Source organism: Lacerta agilis, chromosome 3, assembly GCF_009819535.1.
Source record: "Lacerta agilis isolate rLacAgi1 chromosome 3, rLacAgi1.pri, whole genome shotgun sequence".
Classification (NCBI taxonomy): Eukaryota; Metazoa; Chordata; class Lepidosauria; order Squamata; family Lacertidae; genus Lacerta; species Lacerta agilis.
Genome location: NC_046314.1, coordinates 96991010 through 97009246, shown reverse-complemented (window position 1 = coordinate 97009246; position 18237 = coordinate 96991010). Strand labels below are relative to the sequence as shown.

Genomic DNA, 18237 nt, shown 5'->3' with positions numbered 1-18237 from the left:
TTCAGGGGGGAAAAACCACACACACACACACACACACACACACACAAACAAACCACACACACACACACACACACACACGGCACATCACTTTTACCATGACTGTGCAAGCTTTTGAAAAGGAAGCAGCTTGCTGTGTACTTTATCCCTGCACAAGTTGATCATTGGCTAAGCTACCGAGATACCCTTTCTTCAATAAAGAGACCTTTGGAAGATTGAACGGCAGAGAGATTTGGCATTCTATTAAGAAGGGGGTGCAGTTAGAGCAGACACTGCCGCTCTGAAGTAGCTTAGAACCACGAATTGCAGATCACGAGGGTTGTGCAAAACATAGTTGGCATGATGTATTGAGCTATGCAAACTCATTTCCTTCCTCCGGCGCACTCCGCTATCAAGAGTCATGGAGAAGATGCTTGTGAACATAAAGAAATGGGTAGAAGAAAACAGAGCTGCCTTCTTGCCTCCAGTATGCAATAAGCTCATGTAAGTTAATGGGAAAAACTTTCTGACAGCAAGAGCTGTTTGGCAGTGGAACAGACTCCCATGAGAGGCGGTGGACTCTCCTTCGTTGGAGGTTTTTAAGCAGAGGTTGGATGGCCATCTGTCATGGATGCTTTAGCTGAGATTCCTGCATTGCAGGGGGTGGACTAGATGACCCTTGGGGTCCCTTCCAACTCTAAGATTCTATAATTCACTGTTCTATGTTCGTTTAAAACAAAATGTTGTTTTTCAATTATTATGCGAATTAAAGAGGAGAAGAGAGTCACGGCTCAGTAGAGCAGCAATGCTTTGCATACCTAGAGTTCCAGGTGCAGCGCCTGGCATCTTCAGGTAACACTGGGAGATTCCTCTGTCTGAAACCCTGGAGGACCACTTCCAGTCAGTGTAGACAGTACTGAGCAGTCTGATTTGGTACAAGGCAGCTCCCTATGGTCCTTGAGTGAAATACTGCATATGTCTGTCAAAGCTCTTCAAAGTCTGGATGAAACAGAAGCAATCAAACCTAAAGGCTGTTTTGCAGATTTAAAGCCATAGCTGTCAATATTAAAGATAAAGGGACCCCTGACTGTTAGGTCCAGTTGTGGATGACTCTGGGGTTGCGGCGCTATCTCGCTCTATAGGCCAAGGGAGCCGGCGTTTGTCCGCAGACAGCTTCCAGGTCATGTGGCCAGCATGACTAAGCCACTTCTGGCAAAGCCAGGGCAGCGCACGGAAACACCGTTTACCTTCCCGCCGGAGCGGTACCTATTTATCTACCTGCACTTTGGCGTGCTTTTAAACTACTAGGTGGGCAGGAGCTGGGACCGAGCAACGAGAGCTCACCCCGTCACGGGGATTCGAACCACCAACCTTCTGATCAGCAAGCCTTAGGCTCTGTGGTTTAGACCACAGCGCCACCCGCGTCCCGCTGTCAACATTAAGTACAGAGTAATTCTTGGTTCTAAACATGCTTTGTAGTCTTTGTGGCATTCACAGATGCACCAATAATAAACTTGTTGTATGCCTGTGGACAGCAGTTTGCAAGAGTGTACAACACTCCACAAATAGTATTTTTCACACCTTAAAATAAAACGCAGGTTCAGAAGAACAACTCCAGGTTTTGAAGAAGCAAGTCATATAACTGGGAAACATGTTTGAGTTTTCCAGGCACCCAGAGGGGATAACATATCATAATCAAAGTGCAACAACAATTTTAGGATAGTGTGGCTTCTGGCTAACCATGCTTTTGATCCACAGACTGCTGGCGAATAGCTCAGAGGTGGACTGTGGCTGAATCCCACTGACTCAGGAAGATTTGGGGTGATTCAGCTTGAATCTGAATCAAATTGAAGCCACTCCAACTTGCTCTGACTTGCTCTGAATAAAGTGGGAGTGATTTGAGCCCATTTGGAGCATGGAACTCTGTCTAAGCCTGGCTGCCCCCCCCTCCTGTGTTGCAGTTATTAATTAAAACACCATATTAGGTGGATGCCAGGTTGGGAAGTTGGACTTTGCTCACTGAGAGCTCTCTCTCCCAACCCAGAGCTAAAGCCTCATTGAACACTTTCCAATCACAGTACAACTCAGCTCTCACTGGCTTCATTCTTTTGCAAGCTCCCTCTCTGAAAGTTAGAAAGCAGGGATGTGGGAGAAATTTGATTCACCTCTCATGTAGAGGTGAGCCCAACTAATTTACACTATTTGAACATCCTTTGAAATCTGAACTTATCCAAATTTTGCAGTGTAGTTTGTTGACCAAGTAAAGTGTATAAAAATGCACCTGTCAATGAAAATACCATGTGGATAAGCTTTATATTAGGCAAGACAGCCATGCAAAATTGTGCAATTAGGCAAGGTTGCATACAAAAATGCTGGTTTGATGAGTCTTTACTCTTTTATCCTTTTATGCCTTAATTTATCATAAGTTTATGTTTTAAAAAAAATGGCTTTTTTTATTACCCTGCAGGCACCACTATCAGCTCAATGTAATGTTTGTTGGTGGGCCAAACCAAAGGAAGGATTATCATATTGAAGAAGGAGAAGAGGTAACACATTGGGAAGTCTTTCATTTAGTGCTTTGGGTACAATGTCCTTACTTAGGCTTGCACCATCTATGATGCGATGCCCTCTAGATGCTGTTGGACTACTACTTCCATCATGCTTGATCATTGGCTACTCTGGCTGGGACTGATAGAAGAGTAGGGGACTATTATCATTAAGCTATTTTTTTTTTTAAAGCAAGCATCTTAGCCCAGGCATAGGCAAACTGAGCCCTCCAGATGTTTTGGGGCTACAACTCCCATGATCCCTAGGTAACAGGACCAGTGCTCAGGGATGATGGGAATTGTAGACCCAAAACATATGGAGGGCCGAGTTTGCCTATGCCTGATCTTAGCATTCGTAGCTCGCAGTTTTCCATGTATCCAATAGATGTCAGCATATTCCCTCACACTGAATTTTTAAAACCACAGTTCAACACCGTAATCAGGTTCCCAAAACTGATTGTGCAGGCCCTGCAATATACACGAATCCCTTGCAGACTGTACATATGGCATTGTGATATGTATGCTTTAAATTAAGTTTTTCCCTCTCCTACACTGTAGTTGTTCTACCAACTGGAAGGAGATATGTGCCTGAAGATAATAGAGAATGGAAAACACAAGGATATCTACATTAAAGAAGGAGAGGTAAACATTGGCTTGTAAATTATAGTTCTGCTTTTAATACAATTTTACCAGACAGGTTATTTTTTAAAATGACCAATCTGGGTATACATCAGAAGATCTGTTTGTGGGTAAGGAATTTCCTGACTGATAGGCCGCAGACAGTGAGAATGGGATCTTACTATTCTTCTACCCTAGTATTAAGCACAGGAGCTCCTCAGGGATGTGTGTTAAGCCCTTTTCTTTATTCCCTGTACACATGTGATTGCACCCCACTGTATAATTCCAACACAATCATCAAATTTGCGGATGATACAACAGTGGTGGGGCTCATTAGTGAGAATGATGAGTCTGCTTATAGGAAAGAAGTACAGGGGTTAATTCAATGGTGTAAAGAAAATAATCTTATGCTTAACACCAAAAAAACCAAAGAACTTATAATTGACTTTAGGAGAAAGAAAAGTGTATTTTTACCATTGCACATAAATGGCGAGGAGGTGGAGAGGGTTGGCAGTTTTAAATACCTGGGCATTTACATCTCCGAGGACCTCTCATGGACTGTAAATATTAATATGGCTGTGAGGAAGGTGCAGGGGAGGTTGTATTTCCTGAGAATGCTCAGGGGATTGAATCTATCTCAGCACCTACTCCTGTCCTATTATCACAGTACCATTGAGAGTGTCTTAACCTATAGTATACTATCGTGGTATGGGAGCAGCTCTGTAACGGATAAAAAAGCTTTACAGAGAATAATTAAAATTGCCCAGAATGTTATTGGGCTCCAACTACCAACCCTGGACGAGATCTTCACGTCTCGCTGTTTGAAGAAGTCACACAACATCCTGAGAGATCCCACCCATCCTGCTCACAACCTTTTTGAACTGTTGCCTTCGGGCAGAAGATACAAGATAATGAAAACTCGAACCACACGCCTTCTGAATAGTTTCTATCCAAGAGCTTTGATTGCACTTAATAATGATCTCAGGGTCAGTAGTAAGTAATAGTAAGCAGTGGGTAGTAAGGAATGAGACAGGCTCTTAGGTTATGCTATGCTTTTAATAGGTTATGTTATACTCTGGATTATGTTATGTTTTAATAGATTATGTTTTAATAAGGATGAGAGTGTTGGAGATATGTGCAAATGTGTATGGTAAATCCGGTCTTTGGGTGTTTGATTTTCGTTGTTGTGTATACTGTGTATATACGGACAATGACAATAAATAAATCTTAATCTTAAATCTTAAATGGTTAATGGAAAATGGGAGGATATGCACATAAAGCAAGGGTGTATTTGTCATAGTTCTCTCTGCTGAAGAAACAAGCCACATTTTCCATTGACTTGTGGCTTACCTCTTCAGCTATAGGAACGTTTGCATGAAAAGAAAAACAAGCAAACCGAACGAGCTCTGGATGCGCCTGGAGTCCTCCCCTTATCATGCATATAGCAACATTTCTCCGATACAACCTCTGTATCCTTCATCCAGACAAACATGAGGTATTATCCAGACAAGCAAGAGGTTTTCTGGCTGGACACATTCCAGCCAGAAAACATTCAGGGGGTGAAACAAGGCCAGTGAGAGGTATGGCCTGAGGAGAATTCTGAGGGCCAGATAGAGCAGGATATGGCCTCCAAGCCTGAGGTTCCCCACTCCTGCCATGAACTATGGCAACTGTTTCAACTTCCTTTCTTTTTTTTCTGGGCAGATGTTCCTCTTGCCAGCCAGGATACCACATTCCCCTCAGAGATTCGCAAACACTGTGGGATTGGTTATTGAGAGAAAAAGATTAAAGACTGAAACCGATGGACTCAGGTGAAATATAATCTTCTTAAAACTCTGATTCTATTACCTTGAGCAACTGTGAGAACAATTTTGGTTCAAAAAAGTGACACACAAATACTGTAGTATAGATACAGTATTTATGCAATATGTAACCTCCCCAGGGCACAAACCTGGGCAGTGTGTATGGAGGTCCTGGACCCCCCACTTTTGGCCTCGCTGATGTGGTCTGAAGGAAAGTAGAGCAATATGTTTGGCTGCTGGAGTTACCAGAAGGAGGTGTACAAGGCGCCATCCAACTGTTTTAGGGCCTCCACTCTTGGTTTGTGTAGGGTTTACTCCTTAGCATTTTCTTCTCCCAAAGATATCCCGCAAGGCAACAAAGGTTTAGGATCAAAGTCCTTCTCCTCGATGGGCCACCTTCCCAGGTTGACGAGCCCCATCTGCTTCTCACTTCCTTCTACACCACATGCAGAAACCACCTTCTTCACCATTGAACCCTCCATTGGTCGCACAATCCAACAGAGCCTGTCTTCACATTCAGGGGGAAGTCCCTAACTCACTCAGGGTTTGGGTCCATCAACTACTCTCACCTGGTTTAGCTGGTGTGGCCGCTGTCGCATGCCGGCAGCTTCTAGGAGTCACAGGTGAGATCTGAGTGTAGGATGGAGACCAAAGTGGAACAAACTAGCCCATAAGGAGCACAATATGTCCCCCCCCCATAGGTACTACCCCTCCTGTAACATACAAATCCCGTGGAGCTCACTTCGGTGCTGATAAAGCAGCAGTTTGACTTCACCCCTGGAGGCACACTGCATTGTCTCTCTAGACACATGGATGCCAACAACTATGCAATGTGTAGTAAATAACATATTGAGGAAAGAGTCATAGATCAGTGGGACGGCACATATTTGTACACAGAGGGTCTGGTATCTCTAGGTTGGGCTGGAAATGTCCTCAGTTTCAAAGACAATGCTGTGCTTAACGACAAGGATGTGCTGCCATGTATTTGAATTAACTGAAGTTCAATCTAAGCTGAAATCAGATTTCCAAGATTCTCAGTGGTGCCGGATTTTATTATCTTACCCAGTGCAGATAAGTTCAAATCAAAGCATTATACATTTATTTGTTTTTACCAGTGCATAAAATTTGGAAACACATTTAGAGAGTAAAATAACACAGCCTTCCATTTTATATGATACAGCCACTTAATGCAGTTCCTCCCCCACCCTTTTGTCAGGTACTATGTTGGAGAATCAACCAACGTCCTTTTTGAGAGATGGTTTTACTGTGAAGACCTTGGCACACAACTTATCCCAATAATCCAAGAGTAAGTCTTCTCCATTTTATTGCATTGGGTTGTATCCAAATAACTTTTATTCAGAGCTGACACACTGAAATTAATGGGCCCAGGTTGTATTATTATTATTATTATTATTATTATTATTATTATATGTTGCTAATCTAACTATCCCTGCTCCTCCACATGCAGCTGCTGGGTGACCATGGGCTAGTCACAGTTCTCTGAAGTCTCTCAGCCCCACTCAGCTCACAGAGTGTTTGTTGTGGGGGAGGAAGGGAAAGGAGAATGTTAGCCGCTTTGAGACTCCTTTGGGTAGTGATAAAGCGGGGTATCAAATCCAAACTCCTCCTCCTCCTCCTCCTCCTCCTCCTCCTCCTCCTCCTTCTTCTTCTTCTATCTGACTGGGTTGCCCCAGCCACTCTGGGCAGCTTCTAACAAAACACTAAAAACACAATGAAGTATCAACCATTAAAAACTTCCCTAAACAGGGCTGCCTTCAGATGTCTTCTGAAAGTCAAATAGTTGTTTATCTGTTTGACGTCTGATAGGAGGGCATTCTATGGAACAGGTGCCACTACCGAGAAGGCCCTCTGCCTAGTTCCCTGTTGCTTCACTTCTCGCAGAGGGAGTGGTGAAGCAAACATGTATTTGTAATGTCGCCCAGACATACAGTTTGCTTACCTACCTGTATATTAGTCTGAAAAGTTTTACTCCTTTAACATTTGTCATTCCAGGTTTTTCAGCTCAAGGCAGTATCAGACTGGAAAACCCAATCCAGGTAATATAAACTGATTTCAGAATCAAAGCAATTATTCAACAAGCAATAATATGGGTGGTCCCCCCCCCCATTATTACTGGCTGTACTGGCTGTGTACACATGACACATTCAAAGCACACACACCTTTGGAATCCTGGGAACTGTAGTTTACCACTCACAGAGCTACAATTGCCAATCTCAGCATCCTTAACAGTTTCCAGGATTTGGGGATGGTGGTGGATGTGATTTAAATGTGTGGTATGTACAGAACCACTGTCTCTCTTTAAACACTGCTCCAAATGAAATAACCTCTGCAGGAGAAATGTTAATTTTCTTCTCTCTTTTTCTCTTAACTGAGACTCTGCCAGAATTAAAGGGTAGAGACAACAGGGAGATGGATTTATTGCCTATATTTCTCTGAGCTTTTTAGAATCTGAAAAATTAAAATACAAAGCTTTCTAACAAAGCTCTTCACAAGAAAGAGGAAAACTTTGCTCTGTAGTGTTTGTGCTTCCTCTGACAGCTTCAATAAACTTGTGCAAAAAGTTCTCGGTGGTTCAGTTCAGTTCCCATGGTGAAATATTAGGAGAGCTCTTAGGGATGATTGTCTGCACATTGCCCCACAGGGCAGCTTCCATGGTTAAGAGTATTGCAAAGCAAAAGAGGCGCTATTGTGCTTTGTCTAAGGTGTTTATCCCCCCCCTTTAAAAACTCTTATGCGAGTATTTCTCTCTCCTTCTCTATTATATTAACAACAACAAAACCACTTGTGTTTATTTCTAGATACAAAGAAGCTAGACTACTTGAAGCTGGTTTGTCTCTTAAGCTTGACACAATAGACAGAGTAGATTAAAAAACGGCAAATGCTATAATTGCATTTTAACGACAACCATTGGGTTTTACAGTGGTTTATCTCAGGGATGGAGAAGCTGTGAGCCTCCCGTATGTTGTTGTCCTCCGGTTCCCATCAGCTCCAACCAGCATGGCCAGCGATGATGTGAGCTGTAGTTCAGCAAAACATCTGGAAAGCCATGCCCCCCCATTCCTGGTTCACCCCTAACTGGGTGCTACACTAGAACTAGTGGTAATCATTTGGCTGCCACCGAAATGGGAGTGACACACAGATCTAGTAGATCTAGCAGAAGTTACCTTGTGTCATGCATGCCATCCATTCATATTATATCCTGGGATGTGATCATTTGAGTTCACTATCTCTCAACCCAAGCAGGGTTGCTATGGAGTTAAAATGAAGGAGGAGAGGAGGAGAAAGAGAAATAGCTGGTTGTTGCCAGAAGAAAACCACCATCTTTGTGATCTGTTTTCTGCGTCAATTGTTCATTTAGTTAAGTGCAGTCATCCTTGCTGTTCAAGTTCCTGGAATAAGGAATATATCCATGAAAATTCATCGTATTTTAGTGAAATTTCCTCCTTTTATCTGCAATTTTGCATGGCATACACATTATTTTTATTTTTTGCAAAGCAATTTTGCATTTTATATGTTGTTTTCAGGAACATATGCCTTTTGATGCACACTTTAATATACACATTTTTGTACGCATCGTTTGGTTGGGGAACTGCATCGTAAAATGTAGAGGAGTGCAAATCTTGAAGATTTGCATGTTGTTTCAGGAACTTCCTGTTAGGTAGGTTTGCATTGCAAGTCCTCACTAAACTGAATTTCTTCTCCATCTCTACCTATAAGACACCACTAGATGCAGCAGCCATCGGGGGGGGGGGTAGGCAGGGCAACGTTGCTCACCTGCATTCCCAACGCTGAGCATTCCTGAGAGGAGGAAAGGTGAGACACAGGGTAGGGAGTTCAGTGTGGTGCAAACACGGTGGCAGGAGCACTGGACTACCTCTGCTAAGCCTCTTCCTTCCCCAGAACTAACAGTGACTCTTGGCGTTGGGAAGGCAGGTGCTGGGAAGAAACTGCCCAGCTTGTGCTGCTCCACCATGCATGAAGTTTTGGCCTGAGGGTTTTTAAAATTAAAAGACCTTAGAGGCCAATTACCAGGAATAGCACTTTCTTGCTAGAGATCTGCAGGGTTTTAACAAGTTTCTTATCTGTTTGGGGTTTTTTTCTTAACTATAAATTTTGATGCCATGTCTTTGTTATTCCCAGTGCAGTACATTTTTTTCCCACCTTTAAACCTGATCTTCAAAAACAATTATACAGGATACAGGGAGGTTTTAAAGTAGGCCAAATGAACACAATTGCACTACCCCACCCCTGGCTGACTATACTGCTGATGCTTACCTAATGTCCTTCATTACTACTTGGGATACCACAGAGAGACGTTGCGTTTTTCTGCAACTTGTTTGGACCATTACTGGAAAAAGCACCCCAGAGACATATTTTGAGAGTACCCCATGGCTTTTGGGGAAGAAAATGGGAATGCGGGAGAAGATTTCACCTTTGCATTTAGTTAAGAGACTGAAGTTAATTTTGCAGGGTGCAAAACTGTGAACCTCAGAACAGGATTTGAAAGGGCAGAGAGTGTTTCAGACTGTTTCAAAACAATCAGGAAATGCAGGGTATTAAATTTTGAAGTGCTGCGTAATCAGTTTTGTTCCATATTGGCCAAGCGAACCCCTAGAAGGCATTTGAGTGCAAAGTAGGGAGTTAATGAGTAGTGGCAGTAAACGTGTCTGTTTAATGTTGTCTGTATTTATGACAAAGCAGGAATTGAAGGACCTAATCGGTGGCAGGTTTAAAGAAGCTGGTGAAGGGCAAGAGAAGCAATGGTGCCATCATGGACTGTTAGATAATTTGAAATTTGGCCCCTGTCCTTTTCTACCCGTATGTTTGAATCTTCTGAAACACCAAGCATTAATATGATAATATCACATGTTCTTACAATAAGCTTTCTGACGCCACTTCTAAAGCAATCAGAAATATATATATATCTTTTCTACCTCTAGATTTTCTTTGTTTTTAGATGAACTTTTGAAAGAAATGCCTTTCCCGTTAAACGAAGCCAAGATCATGGATCCTTTTTCCTTTCAAGGCTGGCTGAACGATCATCGTGAAGAGATAGATCAAAAGAAATCCTTCAGACTTTTTGGAGACAGCTCTGAAACTGAGGTAAAAAAAAAAAGTTGAGTACTTTGAAAAGGAGGAGTTGGGTGAATTATTTTTTCAAGTGAACAGGCAGCCTCCTGTTTATATCTTATTCAGGAGCAGAGAATAAATGATATGTACTGTCCCTCAAGGAAAATCTAGCCTGGAGATGTCCATTCTCTCTCTCTTCTATTGGCCTTGGACAAGGATGAGGAATCTTTGCCCAATCTCTGCTGGACTCCCAGTAGATGAAGGCAGTTGTAGTCAAGCCATGTCTGGAAGACTGCAGGTTCCCAAACCCTGAACTAGAGAAACTCTGTAGCAGTTGTATGTGCAGCAGCCGTTCTAGGGAGCTGTACAGATTCCTGCTAATACACAAACTGATTTACACCAGTACTTCTGAGGAACACTGATTTAGTAACCAAGAGACCAAACAAGTGACGTTAAATGTGCCCTTTCAGTTAACATTAAACATAAATAAAAATATATATTTATATAACTTATTCAAAGTGTTGGAGCTGACCTTTAAAAGCCCAAACGAACTTGTCCCTGTATTCCTGAAGGAGCGTCTCTCCACCCCCATCATTCCGCCCAGACATTGAGGTTCAGCTCTGAGGGCCTTCTGGTGGTTCCCTCACTGCAAGAAATGAGGTTACAGGGAACCAGGCAGAGGGCCTTCTCAGTAGTGGCTCTCTTCATGTGGAACGCCCTCCAATCAGGTGTCAAGGAGATACAGTAAATAACTATACAACTTTTAGAAGACATCTGAAGGCAGCCCTGTTTTGGGAAGTTTTTTAATGTTTGATGTTTTATTATGCTTTTATATTTGTTGGAAGCCAGCCAGATGGGTGGAATACGAATAATAAAATTATTATTATTATTACTATATACCTCCATTAATCAAGTCTGATTTGAGGTGGTTTACAATGTCAGAAAAATCCCCCACATGTATGCATCTTCTATTGATTATGATGTTGCTTTCCTCACAAAAGTGACCAAAATCAACTTACAAAAAGCAATAAATCACTAAAACCAAGTGTAACAAACAACCTATAAAAACCCCAAGACGCAGCTATGCAGACATAACAGGTGTTACAGATCCTGCCCCACAAATATCCAAAGCCCTTCAAACCAAGGACCTAAATCATTTTGCCTGGCCCCTAAAAATAGATAAGATGGCTCCAGGCAAACTTCCCTGGGGAGAACATTCAAAACCGGGAGTCATCACCGAAAAGGCCCATTCTCACGTTGCCACTTTCCAAGTCACCTGTGGAGGAGGTATACAAAGAAGAGTCTGTGACGACAATTACAGGGCCCAGTGAGGGTGTCAGGATAAAACAGAGCCAAGGAATAAGAGGAGATTTCAGAGGCACACAGAAGGCTATTTATCACCCAAATGGTTTCAAGCATCATAACTCCGCCCAATGTGGAAGGTGGCTTTGGTTTAAAGAAATGAAATGGAATTTCTACCAACGAAGAGGAATAATAGATCAGGCAAGGTATTGTGTCAGACACCACAACCTGGATCTGTAATAATGGTAGTAGTCAACTCAATATGGAGATGAGTGGTTTTATCCTCCAGGTGCCTGGCAAACTTGTCACAGCATGTCTCTGAAGGTCCCAACACTGTTGCCCAGTACAGATGCCCGTAGTCTTTTTGCATCACAGAATGTGATGCACACAATACACTCTTGCGTATGTTCTGTCAGCTGCACATCAAGGCTTCCACCATTTTCACTTCAGCTTTCACCCAATCTGGAAGAGCACACAAGGCAATGTTCCTTTTAATCCCCTGATGATAAAGTCAGGCACAGGTACCTGCTATCGGGAAGTGCTGAGTGAAGCTTGGCTGGCCCCTCTAGGAAGCCAAACTCCCTTGAAGAGACAAGCAGTCAGAACACATTAAAGTGGACTAACTCACTTTCGACTTGGGTAGATGGTCTGGGATTATTATTATTCTGCTGCCAGGGATGGGTGCTAACTTCTCTGCATTTAGTATCTTCCCTTCTTTCATTGATTTATACAGTCAAATCTTTGGCTGGCCTAATTCAGCACTGTTCAACTAGAAGCCGCTCACCAAAGTGTCAGGCAAGGGTCTTTCTCATGGTGCTGTCTGAAATCCTCTTAGCTGGAGGTGCCAAGGCTTCAACAACTTTCCGATTGAAAGGATGAGCTCTACCACTGGGCCAATCCTACTCTCCCAATTCGTGGGGAAATGGTAGCACTGGGACTGGTGCCCATGGTCTCCAGGAGCTGGGACAAGCTGTGCAGAGCATTGCTGCAAAGACCAATGCCAGCGAGGTTAACCATTTGAATCTGCCCCTAACTTCTAAACAGGGATTAGGAGGAATGAGAAGAGAAAAATAAATGAGGAATCACAGCTGTTTGAAGTCCAGAAAAATATCCCCATTAAGTTCAAGTGCAAGCCTCTGGCGAAAGGAAAATGCACTGTTTGTCCCAAGAGTGGTGTGTGCTATGGATAAAAGCACAAAGCTATTAGTGGGAGGATCAGAAGAGTACAGGAGCAAAGATCATAGAGGTGAAGAGAGAGAGAAATGTGTAGATGTGATCTGTTACATTTTGTTTTTGCATTCTGGTATACAAAGCCTTTGGCAAGGTTAATGAATCTTCTCACAATTTCCGTTAAATAATTTTACATTGACACAAATGTTTCTCATAGTAACACATTGCATTTTCTTGGTTTGTTGCCCAGGTTATAATTTTTGGACCAGGAATAACCAAAGAGGGAGGAAAGAACGCAGATATATGGCTATGGCAGCTGGTATGTGATGCTAGTTCCATTTCACACTAACTATGTAGGTAGGGTAAAAAGGTAAACGACCCCTGGATTGTTAAGTCCAGTCAAAGGCGACTATGGGATGCCATGCTGATCTCGCTTCAGGCCAAGGGAGCTGGCGTTTCTGCACTGGCAATAATTCTTCCCTTGAACAAGCAGTGGAAATAAATTAGGTGTGTGCACTGTTCAGAAGTGGCTCAACAGGTAGGACAGAAATGCTATGGTAGCTTCTGGGGTAGCCAGTTGCTTATCTGGAAGGAGAGCAGCAAGGTGACATAGAGGCTGGCATGGTGCAAAGCCAATCCAGTGTTTGGCCATGTCTCTCCCACCCCTACCACACAGCCTTGTCCCTTTTCCTCCTGGCAAGCAATAGCAACACACTTGTCAGAAAGCTAGGATAGCTGCTCTGCCCCATGGGCAGAGGATCCAGCTGTGGGTTCAAGTTTGGCCCAGGAGAAAAGTCTTTTCACTTCAGGGGTTACAGACGATGCTGAGACACCCTCGTCATTGCTGCATTTGGACTGAGGCAGTGGGGTTCACCCATGGGTTCCACAGCAGTCCCTGAACCCAGTCTACTGTTGATGCTGACTATGCCTCAGTTTAAGAATATAAGATGATTATTGCTAGATCTGGTCAAAAATCCATATAGCCCAGCACTCTGTTCTCACAGAGGCCAACCAGATGTCCCATCGGCAGCCCACAAGCACAACCTGAGTGGAAAAGCACTCTCCCTACCTGCTCATTTGAAATAGCTCTGCTCATGCAAGATCTCCATTAGTCCTCACAGGAATGAAATGGCTCACAGAGCATCATTCTTACAAGACAGGTATGAGCCCTTTTTAGTACTGCATGGTTTTTCTTGTAGTAATGTCAGTCGAGTCCCTGTTGGCTTGGTGAGCAACTTTTCAGGTCCAGGAAAGTATTTCAAGGATCTGATGAGAAGACTAAAAAATACTTCGAACAACAAAGTGCCATTTTTTCAGGCTGACATATCTATCAGCACACTGCTAGCTTAGTTGATTAACAATGCCACAGAAGTGAGTCGCCTCAAGACAGCTTCATTATGTGGAGCTGTGGGCTGCAAAACTCAGTCTGATTGCTACTGCTCACTGTATATCTGTACTGGGTAGCAGGGGAGTTTTTCTGCTGGCTTTACTATGGAGGTTAAACCTCACTCGGTTTTTTTCTTTTCTTATTTCAATTCAAATAGTTCCACAAATGAAAAGGTCAGCTATCACTACAGAATTCCAGGGAGAGGTGTACATCTTTTCCCCAAAGTTCTACATCGACTCACAATATTGGTCTCGATTCCTTCCCCCCCCTGCAAGTAATGAACCCTAAACTGATCAAAACAAACATCCTCAAGGAGAACCTTTTCACTGCATACTAGGTTTGCACAACTTGTGATGCACTAAATCAATTTTTCTCAACCCACGGGGGCATACGAAGAACTTGGTGTGGAGTGTGTGTGAGAGTGGGGTTTGTTTGTTTGGTTGGTTGGTTCGGTAATGTACAATATAAGTAAACAAATTTAAAGTTATGAAATTTCAATCCATGTGAAAAATTCAAATTAAATAATTATGTGCACTGGGATTGAAGGGGGTGTGGAATCTTTTTTATGTTAGCTACAGGGGTACATGGATTGAAAAAAATCTGAGAAACACTGTGGTAAATGAAACATCTCCCACCACCAGCCAAATCTAGGTTCTTGTCCCAACGACCATTCAGTTTATTCCAGTCCCAGAAAGATGAGAACCAAGAATGTCTATCAAGCCTGTGGCATATAGTTGTTAATGACTGCTTTGGGTCACAAGCCCTGCTATTACAGAATTAATTGATTTGTTTATTTCCCAGATCACTAGATTGCTGATGATTTGGTTAGACTGACTGATTAGTTCATTAAGATATACTTCCTAGTTTGTGGCTGCTAACGACAGTCCAGGAAGAATTAAAAGCCTGTCTTTTGTTCCTGCCTTTTCAGGAAGGCACATCTGTTGTTACTGCTGACAGTAATACCCTGTTTCTAGCAAATGGAGACAGCCTTCTCATCCCAGAACAGACTGCGTAAGTATACAACAGTATGTGAGGTTGGCCACCTTTTGCAAATGGCCTCCTCCTCTCGCCCAGTTATTGGTGCATCACTGCTCCTTCTGCTTTCTATTCATGCAAAAAACATTTAGTTTCTGCACCAGAGGTAGCCATTATTTGTTTATTTGCTGAACTACAGCTCCCATCATTCCTAACCATGATGACTGAGGCTGGTGGGCAATGTTCAACAACATCTGAAGGACACCATATTGGCTACCCCTGTTTGTGTGTAGTGGCACAAGTATTTTGTAATACTGTTCCTACTGAAATCAGACAGGTGCTGCCATTTTGATATTTTTGATACGAAAAGATATTTTGTTTAACCAGGCCTTCTCAGAGAATTTATTTGTTTCACTGTTGGTTATTTCCCATGTACAGTCGTACCTTGGAATTCAAACAGAATCCATTCCGCAAGTCCGTTTGACTTCCAAAACGTTCAGAAACCAAGGCACTGCTTCCGATTGGCTGCAAGAAACTCCTGCAGCCAATCAGAAGCCGCAGAACCCATGTTGGGTGTTTGGGTTCCAAAGAACATTTCCAAACTGGAACACTCACTACCGGGTTTGCGGTGTTCGGGAGCCAAACCGTTCGAGTTGCAAGGCATTCGACTTCTAAGGTACGACTGTATTTTAAAGATTTAATTATATACCATGGTATTATTATTATTATTATTATTATTATTATTATTATTATTATTATTATTATTGCGTTGGTGGTCCTAAGATCTATGGCTATAGGGTGGTATGCAATTTTAATAAATAAAATAAAATAAAATATATTTGCAATTTATTTATTAATCAATTAAAATGATAGCTTAATGGGACATTCTTCAGAGTGACGATAGCCAGGTCCGCTCACCCTCTTGAGGTGGCAGCGTTGCGGGATGGCAGATGCTCTTCTAAGACCTTGATGAGGGATTTGAGGATGGTGTCATGCCCGGACCACCTATCAGAAGCTAGATCCTAGCCTGCACCAGGAATTGGTGAATGGGGGTGCAGGCTTGGACAATGGGCTGGGCCGGTGTGTGTGTGTGTGGAGCTGACAGAGCAAGAAGGCTTCCCTCAGGTCTGTGCCCTGGCCATTTAAACAGCCTCCACTTGGAGCCCTACCTTGCTTTTCCTCGCGGGGTTCCTCTCATCAAGTTCGTTGTTGGAGCATCAGATTGGCTGCCTCGCCTGCCCCAGTGGAGTCATGATATCCAAATGTTTTGTGAGGATTTTTATTTTGCTTTTTGTAACTTTGTTCCACAAGTCTAATACAAAGTATGAGATTTTGGCTGCAATACACATTTGCACCAGATTAAACCTTACTGATCCTGAAGTTGAGGCTCCAGTACTTTGGCCACCTCATGAGAAGAGAAGACTCCCTAGAAAAGACCCTGATGTTGGGAAAGATGGAGGGCACAAGGAGAAGAAGACGACAGAGGATGAGATGGTTCGACAGTGTTCTCAAAGCGACTGGCATGAGTTTGGCCAAACTGCGGGAGGCAGTGGAGGATAGGGGTGCCTGGTGTGCTCTGGTCCATGGGGTCACGAAAAGGCGGACACAACTGAACGACTGAACAACAACAAAGCTCACTGATATCAGTGGGGATTTCTTCTGAGTGATATAGGTTTGTGTGGTCTGTCTCAAACGAAGCATTCCAGCACTGCCATTCCACTCCTTCTTTTCTTGGAATGCTTTTTACCTCTAATGGTTTTCTAAAGCTGTTTTTAAGTTGTTTTAATCATTGTTTTGTATTGGTTGTTAGCTGCCCTGAGCCCGGTTTTTGGACTGGGAAGGGCGGGGTATAAATAAAAATTTATTATTATTATTAATCTACTGAACTAAAAAGGTGGCACCAGAAAGGCAAGGAGGCTTAACTGTCCCATATTCAGGAGGACCACAGGCTTCCAGGTTCCTGTTCCATGCCCTAATAATTTGTGACCAACACACCACAGATTGCTTTCCTATTTAGAATTAATGTGCTCCGTATGCTTTACAGTTGGTAGAGCGCAGTTCTATGATGGGGAATTGACACTTAGGGTCTCATTGCAATGAACTGCAATTAATGCACCCATATGTTTAATCTATCCAAATCCCTGGTGAGGTGTTCATTCTCAGTCATGGCAGTCCAGTCTCATTACAACAATCTAATGCTTCCACTTATTTTGGCAACACTCTGTATAGCTGACTGCTCGATTAAGCAATGACATTTCCCCCTAAACTACAATTTTACTTCTTTCCATTGTGCTAGTTACCAGTAATTAATTTCAGGAGCAGGAGATGCAGTGAGAGATGGAGGGGATTTGGTATTTGTAAAAAGTGTTCGGCATCCTCAAAAATTCTTCTAACATTCTCAACAAGCAATGAATAACATAAAAGGAGAGTTTAGTGTTATCAGGCAATGAACACTTAGAGTCAATCTGAAAAGATTAACTGATATGGTTTAAATAATGGCAGGTCAGCCGTTTCATATATGGGGTGCACGTCTGACATTCAGCCCCATTCTCTGTTTTGTTTTGAAGGTTTCAGTGGAAGAGAGCTGAAGGATCCATTGCTCTTTCCGTTATTCAGGATCCTGCACGGAAAAGACCCTACACCTGAGTTGCTGGCAAGGCTGATTAATAAAAGTCTGATAAAATGTTTTATGTGAGCATTGCAATCGAAGAAGAAGAAGAAGAAGAAGAAGAAGAAGAAGAAGAAGAAGAAGAAGAGGAGGAGGAGGAGGAGGAGGAGGAGGAGGAGGAGGAGGAGGAGATTCCTTAATCTTAAATCCACACATCTAAAACTATATGACACCACTTTAAACAGTTGTAGTTTCTCCCAAATTATCCTAGAAATGGTAGTTTGTTAAAGTTGCCACTGCTCCCTGTGATGAGGGATTGATTGTTAAATGGCTCTGGAATTGTAGCTCTGGCTCTGTGAAGGAATAGGCTATTAGCAAACAATTCTCAGCACCCTTAATCAACTACAGGGCAACTGATAAGACTTTCCATATGTGGTGGGCATGTGAGCTGTTGCATCCATTCTGGGAAAGACTAGGTACAGAAATAAGCAAAATCATGTATCAGGACATATAATGTAATCCAAGCCCAGGCTTATTAACAGATGTTCAGCTTAATTTGTTATACAAGGAACTAATTGATTTTCTTCTGGTGACTGCACAATTACTCAAAGTAATTGATCACCTACACATCAGACAATGAAAACAAAAAATATGGACAATTGTTTTGTCTGAGAAAGTAACAAAGAGAGCACATGTCTCAACAAGGCATCTGATCTGGATAATTTTATAGAAATATGTTACCCCTTTAAGAAATATTCACAG

General features: G+C 42.6%; 1 protein-coding gene across 2 annotated transcripts; it reads left to right on the top strand.

The window, feature by feature from the left end:
- The first annotated feature begins 289 nt into the window (after positions 1-289).
- Positions 290-17554, top strand: HAAO (3-hydroxyanthranilate 3,4-dioxygenase). 2 transcript variants are annotated; one of them, XM_033144870.1, is made up of 10 exons: positions 290-480; positions 2444-2522; positions 3081-3164; positions 4845-4951; positions 6159-6248; positions 6956-6999; positions 9921-10066; positions 12756-12824; positions 14821-14903; positions 17435-17554. In XM_033144870.1, exons 1-10 carry the CDS (start codon positions 398-400, stop codon positions 17511-17513), a joined length of 864 nt encoding a protein of 287 aa, XP_033000761.1. In that variant the 5' UTR covers positions 290-397; the 3' UTR covers positions 17514-17554. The 2 variants fall into 2 exon arrangements, with proteins under 2 accessions (XP_033000761.1, XP_033000762.1); XM_033144871.1 differs by lacking the exon at positions 6159-6248.
- Positions 17555-18237: the final 683 nt, after the last annotated feature.

Bases quoted from the DNA above. Each gene is read 5' to 3' on its own strand.
- HAAO (XM_033144870.1), top strand. From the start codon at position 398: ATGGAGAAGATGCTTGTGAACATAAAGAAATGGGTAGAAGAAAACAGA. The intron at 2,523-3,080 runs GTAACACATTGG...CCTACACTGTAG, and splicing joins ATATTGAAGAAGGAGAAGAG to TTGTTCTACCAACTGGAAGG. The intron at 10,067-12,755 runs GTAAAAAAAAAA...TTTGTTGCCCAG, and splicing joins GAGACAGCTCTGAAACTGAG to GTTATAATTTTTGGACCAGG.